Source organism: Vespa velutina, chromosome 7 (genome assembly GCF_912470025.1).
Source record: "Vespa velutina chromosome 7, iVesVel2.1, whole genome shotgun sequence".
NCBI lineage: Eukaryota > Metazoa > Arthropoda > Insecta > Hymenoptera > Vespidae > Vespa > Vespa velutina.
Window position 1 is genome coordinate 5,039,358 of NC_062194.1, and position 19,200 is coordinate 5,058,557.

Below are 19,200 nucleotides of genomic sequence, written 5' to 3' on the forward strand. Positions count from 1 at the left end.
ACTATAGTAAATAACAAGCACTCATAAACCACTATATTCTTACTTTTTAAATCCTATTTTAAATTGAATCCTATATATTTCAAATTTTATTTACGGCGATCCAAGGAATCTATTGCATTTCCGATTTTATTTCTCATCAATAGTAAATTAAATTTTGTTGATATCAAAGATGCATAAATTAATGCGATCCCGATGTGTTTTCGCCGTCCTGGCTGACTCAGGGCACCTTCCTTCATTGTTTTGCTTTCTCTTTCGGGAATGGCATGCTCTAATTCCTTCGAACGCAAAGCTGTTCGTTCATCGTTCGATGGATGCGTCCTCTGCTTTTTATTTCTTCGTTTCAATTTGCTTGAAGATCGTTCCCAATTGAATCGATCGATATCAGATTGAATAAATCAATTATTTTTACGGAAAAATTGTAATAATGATAAAATAATTTTGAATAAATTTTATCTGCCAATCGTGCTATTCCAAAAAAATATTCCGTTAAAATTTGGTACAATAGATTGAAATAGAAGGTAATAGAAGAGATCGAAAAAGTTGTTAAATGAGAAAAAGAAATATATATATATATATTACATTAAATTAAGAAGTACAGTACATAAGAAAATAATGTGTATAGATATACATTCTCTAAGTTATTAGATAACAAACGTCTTATTAAAATTACATTTTCCAAAAATAATCTTCGTTTTTTTTAGGTATGTCTAACTTTGTGCAGTTTCACTTTTCTTAGCATCAAATTACTATCACATATATCCATATAACAGCACTGTGAATTATATATATATATATATAATACAATGATGAAGAAAATATATTATTTTACAAATTATTCAATATGATTGTTTCCTATTTGTTATTCGAAATATTATGATTATATAAAATCAATAGAAGTTGTGTTATATATAAAAGGAAATAAAAAATATAACATTATTTTCAGGTACGTCGCATACAATTGAAGCATCAAATTTAACAAGGACTGAAAAATGCAATCACAAAGCGACCTCTCGTGAAAAAAAAATAATTCACGAATCTTTGCACGATTAAATCGCTAAGCATGAGATTTTGAGCTCCATCTCAAGATCAAAACACCTAAGAATAATATTTCTTGATTTCTTTGAGCAAAGGTGTCTCTGTCAACTCATTTATTTCAACGAATCTTTTGTTAGCTCTACTAAAATAATAAATGTCGCCTGTATAAATATCAAACCATAACGCATGAATGTGTAATTCGTGCCTCTCTAATCTTTTCTTTAGAAAACCATAAGAGGCTATATTTTGAAGCTGTTGCAATGTATTGATCTATTTACAAAACAATTAAATATTAAATTAAATTCATCTTTAATGAATAAGTATCTATCTATTGTCACTTACTTGAGACAATTTGTCTTCTATGGCAAACTTATTTTCAGGATCAATGTAAACAACAAATTTCCGTAATGGCGTTTCTGCTTGAAATAAAATAGGCTCGCGAAACCCAGTGATTTCAAGCTGTTGAAATTTAGCTAAACTGCTACTGGCATGTGCGCATAACCATGCTCTTAATGGTGATATCCTTCGATTCATCTAAAATTCAAATATTATTTCTTTTTCTATAGTCTGATAATGCACATATATGTATATGTTTGACATGATATAAAAAGAAATTCTACCTGAGAGGCAAATTCTTCATCCTTTAATGCATACAATAAATTCATAGCTTTACAATCGCTATGCCCACAAACTATAATATGTTTTATGTCATTGACAACACAACCAAGTTCCAAAGCAGCTGGCTCGCACATAGTGAGTTCATCTGCGAAATGTTGAGAATGTGGAATCAGATTTCCTGCATTTCTCACTAAAAAAAAAAAAAAAAAGAAAGAAAAATAAATTCCTTAAAAAATCAAAATTAACATCACAAATGATCGATATTTTCATTTTTTAGCAACAAATGTATTTTGATACTTTAAAGGTGCCATTCTCAAACAAGACTAAAGACAAAATTTTCTTATATTAATCAATGAAACTACAGTGCATAACGTCATGTAATTTATAATACTATATATTCCTCAAATTGCATTTGTTCAATTAATATTCATTTGAGGAACGTCACCTTATAGACAATCTTCGATACAGCACAATGCATTAGAAATTCCAGATTCTTCATATAGAAATAGTCAAATAGCAGACATAATGTGTGATAGTGTCATAATGAAGTCTCGTACCGACAAACATATCTCCAACATTAGTTTCCGTAAATCTAGTTGGTATCATCCGGGAATCCATGCAGGTAAAGAATACTGCTTTTGGCTATGATAAGAGGAACGACAAATGTCAATTATAAAATAAATAAAGTCGAATATTCGTGTTCAAATAGAATTATCGATCGTATCGTTGTTCCTAAGTAATTATCAATAACGCGGTTCCTATCGTAAAATTTGTATCGTTATTTATTTTCTTATCTTCTTTTGTACGTAATATAATCTACATAAAAAAAAAAAAAAAAAAAATCCTCTCAATTTTAAATAAATCAATAATATTAAAGTTAGCGCGAATCTACGTCAAAGAAAAAAAATAAAAATTTTATGTTAAAAAAATATTAAGTAGATAACAAAATTTCCTAATTTACTTTCTAATCAAGAAAATAATCAGTCGATAAAGTAGAAAATCGTAAAGGTTACCATATATAATAAATATGTCAAAGGGCATTTAAGAAACATATGAAACATCTTTCGTTATTAAAAAAACAAAAAAAAGAATTTATCAATAGTTCACAAGTTAAAAACAGTTCAGGGACACATTAATTATTGTTAATGTAATTCATTTAATTGTAACGAATTGTCAATTGTTTTCTAATAATAACACCTTATTGTTTATTTTTACTGATTATTTGAATTATTCAATATCTATATTACATGCAATTATTGCTTTTCATAATTAACTTATAAATAATAAACAGGTTAGAGGAAAGCACGTGTAATCAAGTAATAAATTATCATTAAAAAAGAATATTAAATATATTATAAATAACGTACCTCGGGATGATCTTTAACTTTTTGAAATTGTTTCACCATTCCTTCTCTATGACATTGTCTATATTTCATTATACCTTTAATTATTCTATCCATTATTACGAATCGCGTCGGAAAAGACTAACTGTCTTGCTTACGTTTAGAACGATGACAATACACAAGTCCGCCATTTGTCGATTTAATGGCGTGAAGTTTGAAACGTTTATCAATCTTATCTCTCAATTATTGATCGACTATTTTTCCAAAGTATTGACAGTATTAATAAAATAAAGCCTATATTTTATATTTATTCGCATAATTAGAAAATACATAATCTATTCACATATAAATGCAAAGTTATTAGACTATACTTACTTTATTTATATTTAAAAACAATTACAGCCGTTAATCCATAATATCAATCATAGATTAATAATTACTTTATTTATGTGCGAGGCAGCGCAATTCAAATTTAATATTTGATTTAACACATTTAAGATAAAACATACAGGCATGTATCAATATTAATATCATATTGTTGATAATGTATTGTAATCATTCATTTACTCCTATAACTTGATAAACTTCATATCTTGATTGTACGTTATTTTAATAAACTAAATATACAGTATAAGAAAATATATATATATATATTTTTGAGAAGATCATAAGAACCGCTGTATAAATTCAATGTCAGATATTCCTATAACATCGAACTGCAAGAATACTGTTCAATCTAAAAAATGAAATAATTCAGGATTCAAAATCAATGATATATTCATCATAAATAATTCAAACAAAATATTTTTTTATGGCTGTTGATACTGGATTACTTGTTACAGGTTTACATGGATCCACAATTATTATGAGATGATACAGAATCTTACAGCACCATCAAACATAGCAATTAATTGTGAGGAAAAAATTAAGAAAAATTCCCTGTATAGTTATTCATATTCCTGTCATGTATGCTCATAATAAAAGCTGGATATTATAATTATTCGATGAATTATTTTCAGCAAATAGATTGCCAAATATTGGTCATTCCATCAGACTCTTAGATTCAACAGTCATTAACAGTTTGGACCCGGGTGACAATGCGCCTGGGTCGAGCTGACTTCTATCTACTTAATGCTGAACTTTGACTAGCACGTTCTAATTTTTCAAAATGTTTACGTGCATTGCGAATATTAATTAATGTTGCTGCCGATGCTTAAACAGAAAATTATTTGAAATTAATTAATTATATAAAACAATAGCTTTCATATAATATAATTATCAAAATGGCAAATACTTACGAATAGCTGGATCTGACATGATAACTGTCACATATGTGTTTGATGTAAATACATCTATGAAAGCAGCAAAATTACTATTTCTTACCTCCATGCTTTGAAATTGTGCTGCTAACTTACTGCAAAAAAAAAAAAAAAGAAGAATTATATACATCATTTATTGAATGTATAATAAATTTTATTAAATATTATATTCCTTTTACCTGCAACTCAATTTAAATTGTTTTATAATATTGGAAACTTTTTCAAAACGATGTACGTCCCTGTGAAGCTGTCTTTCACAATGACTGATTAAAAGAAATGTTGCTCTTTCAAATAACAGTACTTCGTCTGCATCAATTATTTTTGCAAATTGATTTAAACTTTGTTCCAATTCTTCTACATTAGGTATCAACATATAAACAATAGAAGACCATGCTCTGTAAAATCAATGATTCATAATAAATGGAAGCAATAACATATTAAATAATAAGAAATATATACAGATAATAAGTTATATGTGAAATTTATTTTAATCTGAGTTCATACCTATATAAAGTTTCATCCCATATACTAGTTCTAAAACAAGTGCATCCAAGCGGTAAGCTCAGTCTTTTGAGATCTTCCTCCCTCTCTCGAAGTATCAAATCACGTTGATCCTCTTGAACTAAGTCCATTTTGTGGACAAGACAAAAGATTTTTGCATCAGGACTATTTTGCAATATTGCTTCTAAACAATTCTGATAATAATGCATATCTTTGTCTAATTCTCTTGATTCCACATCGAAGACATAAATTAACACCTCTACATTTCTGAATATATTATCACGCTGAGATGCAAAATAATTTTCCATAAAAGCTTCTTGACCTCCACAATCCCAAAGATTTAATACCAAATTTCCAAGGAAACGAACATGACTGTGTTCTACATCAACTATTATGAATATAACCAAATTAATAATATAAAATCAATAACAAATCATAATAATACATTTTAAATGCTTACTTGTTGCACCTAAGCGACGAGTATCACGTGCTATATAATTGGCAAAAATAATACTACGCATACTCGTCTTTCCTGAGCCACTTTTACCCATCAACAAAACCTAAAGAATATACACATATGTATATATTATATATGTAGACTAAAGAAAATTGATAATAGTCTTTTATTATTAGCTATACTAATACTTTGTAATATAAAGTCATTGTACCTTTTTCTTCATCTTGGATCTCTAGATTAAATTCCTTTAAGTAACACTATTTATGATAATAACTTGTCTATGATGAAATCTTATTAATTAATCGATTAAATGTAGAATAATCAACTATCTAAATAATTTCCATAATAACAAGCATATGTCAAATCACATTTGAGGTTATACGATTTTACTTAAAAATGATTCAAAGAATTGTAGAACTGATACGCCCTCCTCAATAGAAGTAGCAATAACCACAAATAATAATATTCCTTTTATAAGATAATGAATCACAATACACAGAAAATTCGATATTGTTATACACAAATACACAGAAAAAATTACATCTACTAACAATGAGTATTACATATATTATCCTGGTGAAGTCGTTATCATTACCTATATAGAGATAACTTTTGCGTATTAATCATAAATAAACAGCAATAACAAAAGAAACTTTTATCTCGTACAAATCATTATAAAATCTGTAATATTTTAAATTAAATTTATTTTATTGTTAAATGATAATTGAAATATAGACTAACGTTGAATAAAATCTCTTATGTATTAAACTTCAAGTGTATATTAACTGTCATTTATACGAAATATAAGAAATTAAAAAAATTCATTAAAATATATATAACAAGTCAGAATGATATTAAATCAAATAAAATGAAGTTATTGTTCACCACTTTCTGTTAAACTCGAAAGACATTGCATAAAGTTCACATTATGTTTCTCCTTAACCAATCAGTATCGCATCACGTTTGACCTGGAATTTGCTGATTGGTTAATTGTTTTTATTTACTAACCAATAAATGATCTCATTATAGTGGCCCGTTCAAAAACCGCGTTTTTTATATTCATAATTTTAAAATATCATTATAAATATTCGAAACTATTGCAAAGATTGATAGAAAATAACAAATCAGAAAAAATTTTCATAATAAAAATCATGATATAAATTTAATTGATTAGATAAATAATTATCAATAAAAAACGTATTTATTATAAAATGTGAAAAGAATCTAACGATAATACATCATCACCCGATTAATCATATAATAAAAATAAAATTTACATAAGAGAAATAATAATAATAATAATAATTCGTGTACTACTTCGTGATTTCCTTCTATTATTACAATCATTATTTGTTTCGAGTATAAATGAAATAAAGTACATTTGCTTTATTACGTACTGTCATTCCAAAATGGCGACAACGTCATTCTAATGTTCTATCATAATGTAAAAGTAAACGGATTATACAAGATGCATGAAAAAATGATTATATTTGAATTTAACGTTAAGACATCGAATTATACGCATGTGACAACGCGCATACATGCGGTTCGAAAGTGTACAAAGAAATATGTGCTATATAGCAATCTGTACACATACATAACCATTAACGGCAATAATCGTGTATGTATTGCGAAAAGAGGTACTAGCATTGAAAGATGGAGTATAGCGGGAAAGGAAAAAGGGGATGGGAAGAGTGAAAGCGAGAAAAGATGAAAAGAGAGAGACGATAAAGATAGAAGGTATCACTGCACTAGAGAGAGGAAAAAAAATAATAAAAAAAAAAAAGTAAAGGTAGAAAGGAGAGAAAGGATAGAGAGAATAGGAAAGAGGTAAAAAAGAAATAGCAGGATATTCTAGTGTGGCGGCGCTTGTGCAGTGTAGAGAGCCGCCACGGCGGTGATTCGAGCTTCTTATCGGTCTCGAAAAGACCCGTAGGAAGAAGTAGGGAAAATAAATAGAAAAACCGATCGTCGTCGGGCTGCGATTATGAGCGCGAAATGAAGTAGCATCGATAAAGGAACGAAGCGCCGCGTGATTCCACCTCCGCCGTGTCCAAGCGTGGCACATCACGGACGTGTGGCTGAAGCGGCGCCATATATATACGGTATATATCGTATTCATTCCTTAGCGAGTACGGCCAAGTACGGCGGTGGTGGCAGATAGAAAAGGAGAAGAGAGTAGAACCGCGACTGTGGCGGCTGCTCCTGTGTATTGGGTGGGGGCGAGAAAGATAGCCGCGACGCGACTCTGAGAAAGAAGAGAGTAGAAAGCAAGTAGAAAGAGAAAGATTCGTGGATACGGCGGGGTGCTTTGCCTGCACCCGTGCGTGAATCACGCTTCCGAGGCGCCCGGCTGTCCCCCGTCTTCAAGTATACCCCATCGTCGCGACATTGACCTGTTCGAGGACGCCGTTCGTTCTTAACGATACCAAGAGAAACGGATTTTCTCCCTTCTTTCCCATTTTGGAGCAACCTTTTAAGAGTGACACCCACGAGGTGGGAGGGGAGGCATCTTGCTATTCGTTCCGATCCATGTCTTCTACCGGTTTATCTAATATCTTCCCTCTCATCTACGATACGTAATTTAATCGAGCGAAGATTCACTGAAAAAAGGTCCTCACTTCATCAAGGAAAAAATCATTTTTGTAATATGATAGTAGTGTTAAATGAGTCTTAGAACCAGTGTTATTGCCAGCAAGATTTCTAGTATACTGTGATTAAACTCTTTAATTTGTAAAGCTTAAAGAAATAAGACTGTTGATTGAACTCTGAAAAGCATCGTTGTGAATAATTTCATTTCTATAATAGAATATCAGAAACGCAGCCACGAAAAATAGACTGGCAACAAAGAGAAAGAAGCAGGTGCAATATGTCAGACGAAGAAGATAAACCTCCTGCACCTCCTGTACGACTGACATCTAATAGGTACATGTGCTTGTCATATTTGTACATACTTTCATTGCCAAACATCATATTACTTTGTATCATCTGATCTTTTTTACTGGATATTGATTAGCTATTGCTACGCTTAACTTTAAGCTCATAATTAATAAAAAGGAATTTAATAACTATAACAAATTGTAAATAAGGATTATGGGTTTGACATTTTAATATTGCTATCTTATAACACACATATATAGTATTATCTTATGTATTTTACAAAGTTCTTAATTATATGTTTCTACATATGAACAAAGAAATGATAAAAAGTATTGCTGTTGTATGTTGGTAAGCTGATAATCAACTATCACCACAATTATAATCAACAATTTTGTGATAGTTAATAATTTTATTGTTTTCTTTATAATATATACAAGTCTGAGTCTTCCAAAAATAGAAGAACTACCACTAATTTAGTAGTTGCTAAAAATAAAATCTCTCAGTTCAGATACGTTGACATTCTAATGTAGGGGGCCAAGTTTTAAAATCTGAGTGTGTTATTTGAGTGATACATTTATCACATTTAAAAAATGTACACAAATTTTATCTTCAATGAACTTACAATATGTAAACAATTTTTTTATCTGTTTGAGAATATTTTTTATATTTGTAAAAATAACGATTCAAATGATCTTAATCTAAACAAATATAGTATATTTATTGATTTTTATTTCTATTATATTTGTTACATCTTTTAATAAAATAACACATATACATTCTTTCTATGAAGTTTTACATTAATAGCTTATTTATTAAATCAAATAAAAAGGTATTAAAACTAAATAATGAATATGTTGTAGAGGTGAATCTGCACCAAATTTGCCAGTGGATATGCGCCCACTACCTAAAGAACCAGATTCAGATGAACGTAAGAAAAAGACATTGAAAGGCAAAATGAAGGTGAAAGAAAATAAAGATAAACCAAATATCAGTTATCCAACAAATTTTGAACATACAGTACATGTTGGATTTGATGCTGTTACCGGTGAATTTACGGTATGTTTCATTATTGTTACTTACTTTTTAACGTCGTTTAAAATGCACTCGCTTCCTGCTTTGCTGTTGTACCATGATACGGAATATCCAAATAATATGATATATGATAAATAAATGATAAACAATATAGAATTTAAAATATTCATATGGATATTCCGTATCTACAGAAATAAAATTTCAAACATTTTTTCACATACGTATGGACATTGTGGAACGGTAATTTGGTAATTTGTCTCAGCTTCTTATACATATTATTTTCTCACATGAAAAACTAACTAGACACTATTTCTTTCAAGCTGCCACTGAAAGTAAGTAAATTCAAATGACCACAGACTTACTTTGCCTGTATTTTATCTTGTACATACATCTTGTTTAAAAGTTTGTTTTCGTTGCTGTTGAGAAAAACTAATTCTTTCGTTCAATTCAAACTGTAAGATATGTTATAGACTTCATAAGCATAAATGCTTTTGTAGATTAATATAGGCTTTAGGCAACATGGCATCTGACATTATTGCTTTCCTGCAGAATGAATCTTGGTGAACGTTAAATTGTATTAAAAATTTATTGAATATATTAAACGAAACATACAAACCTTACATTTGCATGTTTTATCCTAAAATATCCATTCTTAATAATTTATCTCTTCCCTATAATTTCTTCAAATTCTTTAGCAAGTAGGATCTGTCTAGCCAGCATTGTCTACCTGTTACATTTGACTTCCCCTTATTATAATATGACTATGACTTCTACCGGTTTAAAATATAATATTATCATCCATAGGGAATGCCAGAAGCTTGGGCAAGACTTCTCATGTCCAGTAATATTAGTAAACAAGAACAAAAGAAAAACCCACAAGCAGTCTTGGATGTTTTAAACTGGTATGATAGTAGCAGTAAAGAAACAAAAGGTTCTAAGTACATGACTACAACTAAGATGGTTGGAGTTGTAGGTAAGTTTATAATATAAATTTTCTTTTTTATAAGGAAGAAACTTTTGTACTTGTTATATTAATAATACAGATATCATTCAAACTGCACACCCAGCTCCAATAGAAAGAGCAAGTAGTCCGCGAAGTATGGGTGTTACTGTTGGTACAGGTGTAGGTACTATTCGTGGTCAGGCAATGTCTCAGGCTTCAGGAAGTTCTCACTCTCAACATTCATTGAGCAGGTGAGCCTTTTACAATCTTTACATTATGAAAAAACTATTAGTTAAATATTTGCTGAGAAACAATAACATTACAGAGTAAGTAGCAGTAGTCCCAGTAGTACACCAACTGATGCTTGTGCAACTAGTTCTGAACAAGAAGATGAACCACCACCTCCGCCTATTTCTGCTAGACCAGAACGTACAAAGTCAATAGTAAGTTTTCTAATATGTACAATGATGAAAATATGAGATAATTGTAAGATTGATTTTATAAAATATTAAATTTAAATATCCAGTATACAAAGCCTATAGAAGAAGAACCACCTCCACCACTGGCAACTACACTGGGGTCACCTCAAAGGAATGGAACACCACAACAACAACAACATCAATCACAGTTAGATAGAAATAAAAATCAAGCAACACCGACATCAACTACGACTGATCAAACACGACCAGCACAAAGTGATAAAGCAAGAAAAAAGAAAATGTCGGATGATGAAATACTAGAAAAGCTTAGGACAATTGTAAGTGTGGGAGATCCAAATAGAAAATATACAAAAATGGAAAAAATAGGACAAGGGTAAGTCACAAATATAAATTTTATAATATTTTGTTTACTGTATAATATCTGAGAAAAAAAAAAGAACAACAAAATAAATATATGTTTACCATCAGTGCTTCAGGTACAGTGTACACAGCAATTGAAACATCAACAGGAATGGAAGTTGCGATAAAACAAATGAATCTTTCACAACAGCCGAAAAAAGAATTGATAATAAATGAAATTTTAGTTATGCGGGAGAATAAACATCCGAATGTTGTAAATTATTTGGATAGTTATTTAGTAGGAGAAGAATTATGGGTAGTGATGGAATATTTACCTGGCGGTAGTTTAACTGACGTCGTGACTGAAACTTGTATGGATGAGGGCCAAATAGCTGCTGTATGCAGAGAAGTTTTACAAGCATTGGAGTTCCTTCATTGTAATCAGGTTATACATAGGGATATTAAGTCTGACAACATCCTACTTGGTCTAGATGGGGGTGTAAAGTTAACTGATTTTGGGTTTTGTGCACAAATTTCTCCAGAACAAAGTAAAAGAACTACAATGGTTGGAACTCCATATTGGATGGCACCTGAAGTAGTTACAAGAAAGCAATATGGTCCAAAGGTAAATAGATATTAATTATTATATATAATAATCGGTTGATATTAATTATTAAAGTATTAAATTAAAATTATTGAAAAACAGGTAGATATATGGTCATTGGGAATAATGGCTATTGAAATGATAGAAGGAGAACCACCATATTTAAATGAAAATCCACTAAGAGCATTGTATTTAATTGCAACAAATGGAAAACCAGAAATTAAAGAAAAGGATAAATTATCTGGTATTTTCCAAGATTTCTTAGATCAATGTTTAGAAGTTGAAGTTGAAAAACGATCTGCAGCTTCAGAGTTATTAAAGGTAATACAATTGAATTAATAAAAGATGGTTGTTATGTTTAATAACGTTATTGTTGTACCATTAGACACATTTGACATTCCTTTACAGCATCCTTTTTTGAAGTTAGCAAGGCCACTAGCCTCCTTAACACCTTTAATTATGGCAGCAAAAGAGGCTGCTAAAGGTCATTGAAAGAGTAGTGAAAGACTATGGTCAAAAGTGACCATAAATATGACTATGTGAAAGAATAACGAACCACCCTCCCAAAACGGAAACGGCACAATAATTCAATAATATATATGTAATAAATAAACATATATAAATATATATATATATATATAAATATATTATATATATATATAGATCATAAATAGATAGAACTTATCCGATACGTGAAGAGTATCGAGAAATGGTTTCAAAGTTTTTAAATTGCTCGACTCTCGCATGTTGTGAGGAGAAAAAGTTAAATCAGAGAAACTGTGAACGATCTGACGGCAGAGACCTTGTTTGCCTCGATGATGTGTATTGATTGCTAAAAATTTCTAACGTCAAATTAAGCAGATGTTGAAAAATGAAAGAATGTAAGTTGACGTAAATATTGCCTGAAAAGCTTTTTTTATCAACATTCATCATCAAGGATAGATAAGTGTCTGTCAGTTATTTTCTAAAGATGTAAAAATAGTATTATTGACTCTAAAGTTGAAGATCAGAGTTAGCTACAAACACACATTATTTATAGCAAGGATCCTTATTAGATAATACCATAAACAAATGTGAACAAGTACATAAGACTTATTCTAATACATTATTATGGTTTGACAAAAAAAATTGTAGGAGAAAAGTAAATTGGTCTTCATGTCAGACTTATATTTTTCGAATGAAGTTATGAGGAGCAGAGCAATATGTTTTCAATCTTTTTGTCTGTCAATATGACATAGATATATATATAAGCGATAGCCTAACTTGTTTTAAACGTTCTCAAAAGTCACGTTCTTATAATCAGATGTTATTACGCAGAATTATGTTTTATTAAACTAAAAATGCCTTAACTATTTTCTTTTATCTTTAATATCACAATCATCGCATTGTGTTAGTACATATATATCTATTTCTACATCTATATATATATATATAGATATATATCTATCTATATATATATATATATATATATATATATATATATATATATATATATATATATATATATAGATATAGATATAAGTGTATATATATATAGTATCGCTAATTGAGTTATATTTGTGCTTTGTGCAGTTAGAGTATTTCATTTTTGCAAATCAAGATTATTGTTTTGTAATATTAAGATAAACAAAAGTAAGTACTTTTTCTCATTTGCATTGCTAAGACACGTTAAGATACATAAGGCCTTCTTACTAAAACATTAGTTAATAAGAACATCCTAATATGGACAAACTTTGTCCGGTCACGTGTGTTCTTCATTACAGGTCAAATCTAACTATCATTAACGTGTCTTAAAACAAATGAACGGATGATCGATGAAATTTTAAAACAAGGTTCAAATGTAGGAGCATTTTGTGACACTATAAAGTGCCTGTTGTCATGTTTAGAAGCATGAGATATACATGCTAGATTCCTTATAATCTTGAACCATTAAAATGTATCATTTATTTCGATAAACCATCAGAAACCAACATGTAGAATCACGTCAATGGTTATATACAAGGTTTCCAAATGGTTGTATCATATTAAACAGAGCAACTAAAATGTCTTTCCTAATTGTATTATATTTTCAAAGTATCATGTCATTACAACTAAAATTATCTATATTTAGTTTAAGGAACTTAGATTTTGCAATTTCTGTAATTTTTAATAATTTCATTATATATAGGGTTGCGTCATATGCGATTTTTGACACTTAACTTCATGAGAATGCAGTAATTATTGATACAAAAGAAATCACCGATATATTACATATGAAAGAAATGAAAAGAAAAAAAAAAAGCAAGAACATATAATTATTTCCTTAAAAAGAAACATAATGTATTTAATATTTAGCAGTTTTATTCTTCCATAGAACTGTCAATAAGAAACCTGATTTGTTTTTTAATAACAATTAGTAAAGTCTAATTAACAATTGACAGACAAAATGGCTCGATTTATGTCGTGCTTACGACAAATTTGGAGTCATGCTAAAATTGGATAAAAAAAACTCTTTAAAAAATCAGGGACTATAATATAATGTATTATTTTTGTGTGTCAGTATTTCACAAGAATAAGCATCGCATGTATTAATTTTCTTTCAGTAATTACTCTAAATTAATTGAAAGTAAATGATGTGTTAAGCAACATAAAAAGGAAATAACTGCACATTTAGTATTAATCATCATGTAAACGAATTTATAAATTAGGATCCAAATAAATTAGCTCGATCAGGAATAACGAGCGAGGTCTTGCATTTTCACAAATATCTTCAAAGGGATTATATATATAGATATATATGTATGTATATGTATATATATATAACCATATATATATATATATACCATCCATTTTGTCTGATCATATTATTATTATGACAGTTATAAAAGATATTTCTTCTCTCAGTTCATAGGTATTTACTATTAAGATTTATTTTTTAATGATAAATCGAGATGCATTAAATATATAAAATATACTTGACCATGTCCAAATTTCAAAATACAAAATGTATTTAGATGCATAATTGTTCGCAAATGATCATCTTGTTAATGAATCTGTTCACATAAACAAAAGTACAAAGCTTGTACCAAAACATGCCTTACTGTAATAAAAATATAAGTATTCTATTAAAATAAAATAATCATTATTTTTTTGATGCGGCAAGATTAGATAACTAAACTGATAGATTTTGAGAGTAGAGATTATAAAATGCATAGACAAGTATTATTTTCTATACTTGCATCTCGATTAACGTTCCATGTGCATTTAAGTATTTACATAAGAAACGTATTATTGTCATTTTGTAAGTATAAAATAGGTTCCTACTAAAATCAGGTTAAGTGTGTATATGCATGATTGCGTGCTTATGATGTTTTTGAAAATGCTTTGAGATCTCTAAATGAAAGAACCAGGCCTAGTAACAAAGATACTATTTTACTGAAAAAAATTGGTCAAAGTACATGGTTTCCAGTTTTTATCAAAACTATTTTATTTAAAAAAAAAACGACAGCTAATATATATATATATATATATATAATTGCTTTTAAAGATTTTTAGTAATGAATGATTTCTCAGGAAAATATATATCTAAACGATAAAGAATCCAGAAATTGATTGAAACGGCAGATAAATAATTATTGTAAAAAAAAAAAAAAAAAAAATAACGCCTAGAATTTTACGTATATATTGTACTGTAACACCTTTTAGTTTGTTTTGAAATGTTACAATATAAGGAAACATTTTGTAACAAACAATTATTATTTTATTACAATCTTCCCTTAATATACCCTTCCTTAATATCATGTCTCTATAAAAGAACAAAGGTTAAAAATAACAGTCAATTTGATTCTTATAATGCTTTTTATATTATCAGGAATATATAGTAACTATTTATATATTACAGCTTTTATACACGTTTGTAAAAATAGTATGGACTCTTAAAAAATAATATTTTTATCACCTTTTTGTATTGATTATATCATAATTATATACATAAATAATGTGTTACACAATTCAGATCTGATTATAAAGAAACATATAATATCATGTTAGTTGAGTTAGAAATTGTTACATCAAGAACAGTTGTATAATATGTATGGGGATGTTATATCTTATATTAAGTAAACAAATTTTTGCTTAGTTTAATACAATATCAGCATGGAAGCACGCTTTATAATTGTATATTGTAATGGATGATTGTGAAAGTTTAATTGACCATACTTATTAATAATATTAATATGCTAATTTACAAATATTATTAACATATTATATATTCTACGTTACAATTAAAAATCTTGTTTTTGAACAAGAAAGCAGAATTGATGTAAAAAGATTCTTAACGAAATCTACTATGTTCAAAAGTTGAAGCAATCAGAAGAATCGTAAATGTCTTTGAGAAAATTTAATGTTAAAAGAAAAATTCTTGTTTAAGGAAATTTACTTCTTTTCTTCGCCTGCTGCATGAAAATGTATCGAAGCAGAGTTGATGCAAAAGCGCTTCCTGGTAGGTTTTGGACCATCGTTGAATACATGTCCCAGGTGTGCACCGCACTTTGAGCAGGTCACTTCAGTCCGCACCATATCTGGGTTTGCGATCAGCAGTAGTAGATTGCCACCAACTACAGGTCGTGTGGTGACGGGATTTTCGTGTTTCAATGGTGAGAGTGAAGTGGTGGTAGCGGAGCAGTAGGAAGACAAAGGAAAGACAATAATAGAGTGTGATTAAACGCAGACCCACACCCTTCTGAGTACACTTTCAATGCCTCCCAGCAATAGTAGTGGCGAAGAAGTAGACTTACAGTTAGATTAATTAATTTTTGTTATTTCACATGTTTTTATCTATCAAAATTACCTTGCACATAGCTATCCTTGAGTTTCCTCTGTAGTAATTGTAATAACATTCACAGATTATAATACTAAACAAACACACCATTTATTTAATACAATATTGGCATAAATATTCATTAGAATCAAATTTTGAAATTACTCTATATATTGAATGTGATATTAATTTAAATTAAGTATTAATTTTAATATTAACTTTAAAATAAGTAAAAGTATTATATATATAATTTTATTCCTTCAAATTTTTTTAGATGCCTAATCTTTAATTATGGTCAATATTAATAGAGTTAAATAACAATTGAATTTCTTAGAAATGTAACCATCCTATCTATAATACAATGATATTTCTTTTCTTTCTATACAATAATATTTCTTCTTTTTTATATAATTTTTTCATATAGCTCCATAAAAAATAATTATCATCTACACCACATATATTACTGCGACGGCTGTATTAGAAATAAAAATAACATTATTTAATTTTGATATTACTAAGGCCACAGTAAAATTATATTATAAGAAGCCACAATTACAAGTTATGTGCTATTTATTTGCAAATATTATGAGAGAATGCTATAACTACTATTTTTGTAAATTAATTAGACGAAAGATTCGTTTGCAATTTATGTCTAACATTTCAGTATAATAATAAAAAAATTGATGTAAGTCTAACACAATCACACTCTAAGCTGGACATGCAGGATATAAGGTATTAGGAACTCTGCCTTCCTTTAAACTTTATATCAAAATTTATATCTACAATCATTTTACCCATGTATAAATAAAGCCAGATCATAATATACTAAACATAAGTTATATATTGTTTAATTAATTGATTTAAACTATTTGAGAAATATACATGCACGAAATAATTAAACCAGTAGAAAATATTTTTACCATAATAAATATCCTATTGGTATATATTATATTATTGAAAATGAAAAAAAGATAGAGATTAGAGAAGAACTACAGAGAAGGCAATGAAATATAAAAGATACGGTTAGGAAGGTTTAATGATGGGTTAAAATTGTAATGTGTGAAGAGCGAAGACACCATAATAAGCAGGTAATGCTAAAAATCTAATCGTAGATATACTTAAGCTTTAATTCCCATTTAATCATTTTTATTTTCCATTCGATAATATCAGTTTACCTGCATATCGTTAGATATCCTCGTATGATGTAAGAATAAAATGAATAAGGAATACTACGTCATTATATCAAATATATGAGCATAATTGTTTGAGCTTTGTAAATAAAATAAAAAAGACTGTGCTTACCATGAGATGTATCTTTGGTTAACTTAATCCGTCCTTGATCTAAAACTTCATTAAATGCAGGCCAACCGCATCCACTGTCATATTTTGTATCAGACGAGAATAATTCCTGATCACAAACGATACACGTGTATGTACCGTTTTGATAAAATTTATTGTAGCAACCAGTGAATGGCCTGAGTAACACAGAAACAATTATAATACACTATCATCCGGTACCAAGTAAAAAGAGGTTAATTACAACATCCGAAATGTTATTTTTGAACTACTTGGCCATGACGTAAAGCAAGCGATCGCTCTTGAAAAAGTTATTTTTATCTACATATATAACTAAATTGGCCTTCACAATATTTCATTTACAAAAAATGAATTAATAAAAATATAAAGCATATACTGGCCGAGATTGTATTTATAAATTATAAACGTCGTAAAATTTAAATCAAGATTTAATATAAATAGTATTTGAAAAGAAGATTTTGAAAAAAAAACGAAGAACAAAATTAACTGCCACAAGCGACAATTTTGACATCGGTATTATTATACCGTGAAACATAGGAAACGATATAGGATAAAGGAAGAGACAATAGTAATCGTCTTTTAAAAAGGCACGAACATATTTCGCAAAGATGATAAAAAGTACAAAGCGTCTTATGAGAGATTTTATATGTAATTGATCGAAATCCTCATAAATTTGAAGCAAAGAACATGGTTAAGCAAAAAACATGGCTATTAACGAATGTCTAAAAAAGAAATATCATTGTCCTACCTCTCAGTTCCTTTTTCTTGTGTCACGTGCCACTGTAACGGCGTCAAACGTTTTTTCAGCTCGTCCTTATCAATTTCCGTCGTCATCCTTCTAATTGAATAACGAACGCTTCTTAAAACGTCGAAAGGTAACCGAAATCGCGCCAGTTTAATGCGTCAAAATCAAAGACGTGGATAAGTATTACATATACGACCGGCGCGCGCGCTTACCGCGTTAAACGTACAACGACTGCCGCATCCTGCTAGATCGCGGGTAAATGTCGAGTTTCGAAATGGTACCGTGTGTGCGCCTTCCAGTTATTTGGCACTCGTAGCCCGCCACACGTCGATCATTTCCCCTCCTATGTGGCGCTTCGATCTCACGTCGAACGCGCCTTTTCTAGGGAACGATACCATCCTTCTTTCCTACTTCGTTGAAAACTACTATTTATAGAATTACGAAAGAATATCGTATTTAACCTTCTATTTCTTTTTAAACGTATACTAATACTTCACTCTTCCTATCTAACATTTCTATTGTTACTTTTTACGTGATTTATCGATTTGACATTAAAAATTTTGCTTTAAGACAAAATTATTACGTTTATAATAATGTGTAATGAAATTCAATTGTTGAAAAAATTTCGATATAAATATCAATGTTATATAGTACATTGATAAATAATTATAGTAACATATTAATATCCTTTTTATATTTTAATTTTTATCGACATCAGTGATAATTAGTGAAATATATTAAATTCATTATAATAAAAATAAATAATTATAGGAAAATAGGGGGATAACGAAATATAAACGATTTTGTAACAAACTGTGCTTTAATCTGT

At 29.2% G+C, this 19,200-nt stretch overlaps 4 protein-coding genes across 23 annotated transcripts; 1 reads left to right on the top strand and 3 right to left on the bottom strand.

Moving 5' to 3' along the window:
• Positions 1-540: 540 nt before the first annotated feature.
• LOC124950510 (beta carbonic anhydrase 1) lies at positions 541-3,287 on the bottom strand. 4 transcript variants are annotated; one of them, XM_047497291.1, is made up of 5 exons: positions 3,021-3,287; positions 2,211-2,295; positions 1,656-1,798; positions 1,378-1,569; positions 541-1,305 (listed from the first exon to the last, which is right to left on the bottom strand). In XM_047497291.1, the coding sequence occupies exons 1-5, from the start codon at positions 3,111-3,113 to the stop codon at positions 1,096-1,098; spliced, it is 723 nt and encodes a 240-aa protein (XP_047353247.1). In that variant the 5' UTR covers positions 3,114-3,287; the 3' UTR covers positions 541-1,095. The 4 variants fall into 4 exon arrangements, 2 of the variants coding, with proteins under 2 accessions (XP_047353247.1, XP_047353246.1); XM_047497290.1 differs by having other exon boundaries at positions 1,656-1,843; XR_007101391.1 differs by lacking the exons at positions 541-1,305; positions 1,378-1,569 and having other exon boundaries at positions 1,659-1,798; positions 2,099-2,295.
• A 495-nt stretch (positions 3,288-3,782) lies between these two features.
• On the bottom strand, positions 3,783-6,173 carry LOC124950508 (ras-related GTP-binding protein A). The gene is made up of 6 exons (XM_047497289.1): positions 5,485-6,173; positions 5,277-5,376; positions 4,820-5,204; positions 4,495-4,710; positions 4,295-4,410; positions 3,783-4,208 (listed from the first exon to the last, which is right to left on the bottom strand). Exons 1-6 carry the CDS (start codon positions 5,494-5,496, stop codon positions 4,117-4,119), a joined length of 921 nt encoding a protein of 306 aa, XP_047353245.1. The 5' UTR covers positions 5,497-6,173; the 3' UTR covers positions 3,783-4,116.
• Positions 6,174-6,912: 739 nt separating this feature from the next.
• On the top strand, positions 6,913-12,934 carry LOC124950498 (serine/threonine-protein kinase Pak). 13 transcript variants are annotated; one of them, XM_047497278.1, is made up of 11 exons: positions 6,913-7,013; positions 8,082-8,198; positions 9,014-9,209; positions 9,506-9,517; positions 9,990-10,158; positions 10,229-10,379; positions 10,454-10,571; positions 10,655-10,941; positions 11,037-11,532; positions 11,614-11,832; positions 11,920-12,934. In XM_047497278.1, exons 2-11 carry the CDS (start codon positions 8,143-8,145, stop codon positions 12,001-12,003), a joined length of 1,788 nt encoding a protein of 595 aa, XP_047353234.1. In that variant the 5' UTR covers positions 6,913-7,013; positions 8,082-8,142; the 3' UTR covers positions 12,004-12,934. The 13 variants fall into 13 exon arrangements, with proteins under 13 accessions (XP_047353234.1, XP_047353221.1, XP_047353222.1 ...); XM_047497265.1 differs by having other exon boundaries at positions 6,936-7,986; XM_047497266.1 differs by having other exon boundaries at positions 6,947-7,986; positions 10,463-10,571.
• Positions 12,935-15,506: 2,572 nt separating this feature from the next.
• On the bottom strand, positions 15,507-18,709 carry LOC124950486 (methionine-R-sulfoxide reductase B1). 5 transcript variants are annotated; one of them, XM_047497238.1, is made up of 4 exons: positions 18,375-18,709; positions 17,612-17,784; positions 17,485-17,503; positions 15,929-16,106 (listed from the first exon to the last, which is right to left on the bottom strand). In XM_047497238.1, exons 1-4 carry the CDS (start codon positions 18,458-18,460, stop codon positions 16,055-16,057), a joined length of 330 nt encoding a protein of 109 aa, XP_047353194.1. In that variant the 5' UTR covers positions 18,461-18,709; the 3' UTR covers positions 15,929-16,054. The 5 variants fall into 5 exon arrangements, with proteins under 5 accessions (XP_047353193.1, XP_047353192.1, XP_047353194.1 ...); XM_047497237.1 differs by lacking the exon at positions 17,485-17,503 and having other exon boundaries at positions 15,507-16,070; positions 18,375-18,703; XM_047497236.1 differs by lacking the exon at positions 17,485-17,503 and having other exon boundaries at positions 15,507-16,106; positions 18,375-18,702.
• Positions 18,710-19,200: the final 491 nt, after the last annotated feature.

Coding starts and splice junctions, on each gene's coding strand:
- LOC124950510 (XM_047497290.1), bottom strand. CDS start 3,113: ATGGATAGAATAATTAAAGGTATAATGAAATATAGACAATGTCATAGA. Junction 2,296..3,020: donor AAGTTAAAGATCATCCCGAG/GTACGTTATTTA, acceptor CTCTTATCATAG/CCAAAAGCAGTATTCTTTAC. Junction 1,306..1,377: donor TAGAAGACAAATTGTCTCAA/GTAAGTGACAAT, acceptor TTTTGTAAATAG/ATCAATACATTGCAACAGCT.
- LOC124950508 (XM_047497289.1), bottom strand. Junction 4,711..4,819: donor TGGGATGAAACTTTATATAG/GTATGAACTCAG, acceptor TTGATTTTACAG/AGCATGGTCTTCTATTGTTT. Junction 4,411..4,494: donor CAATTTAAATTGAGTTGCAG/GTAAAAGGAATA, acceptor TTTTTTTTGCAG/TAAGTTAGCAGCACAATTTC.
- LOC124950498 (XM_047497265.1), top strand. CDS start 7,940: ATGAGTCTTAGAACCAGTGTTATTGCCAGCAAGATTTCTAGTATACT. Junction 7,987..8,081: donor AGCAAGATTTCTAGTATACT/GTGATTAAACTC, acceptor TTTCTATAATAG/AATATCAGAAACGCAGCCAC. Junction 10,572..10,654: donor CAGAACGTACAAAGTCAATA/GTAAGTTTTCTA, acceptor TTAAATATCCAG/TATACAAAGCCTATAGAAGA.
- LOC124950486 (XM_047497236.1), bottom strand. CDS start 18,460: ATGACGACGGAAATTGATAAGGACGAGCTGAAAAAACGTTTGACGCCG. Junction 17,785..18,374: donor CAAGAAAAAGGAACTGAGAG/GTAGGACAATGA, acceptor TGTGTTACTCAG/GCCATTCACTGGTTGCTACA. Junction 16,107..17,611: donor AACCAAAGATACATCTCATG/GTAAGCACAGTC, acceptor CACGACCTGTAG/TTGGTGGCAATCTACTACTG.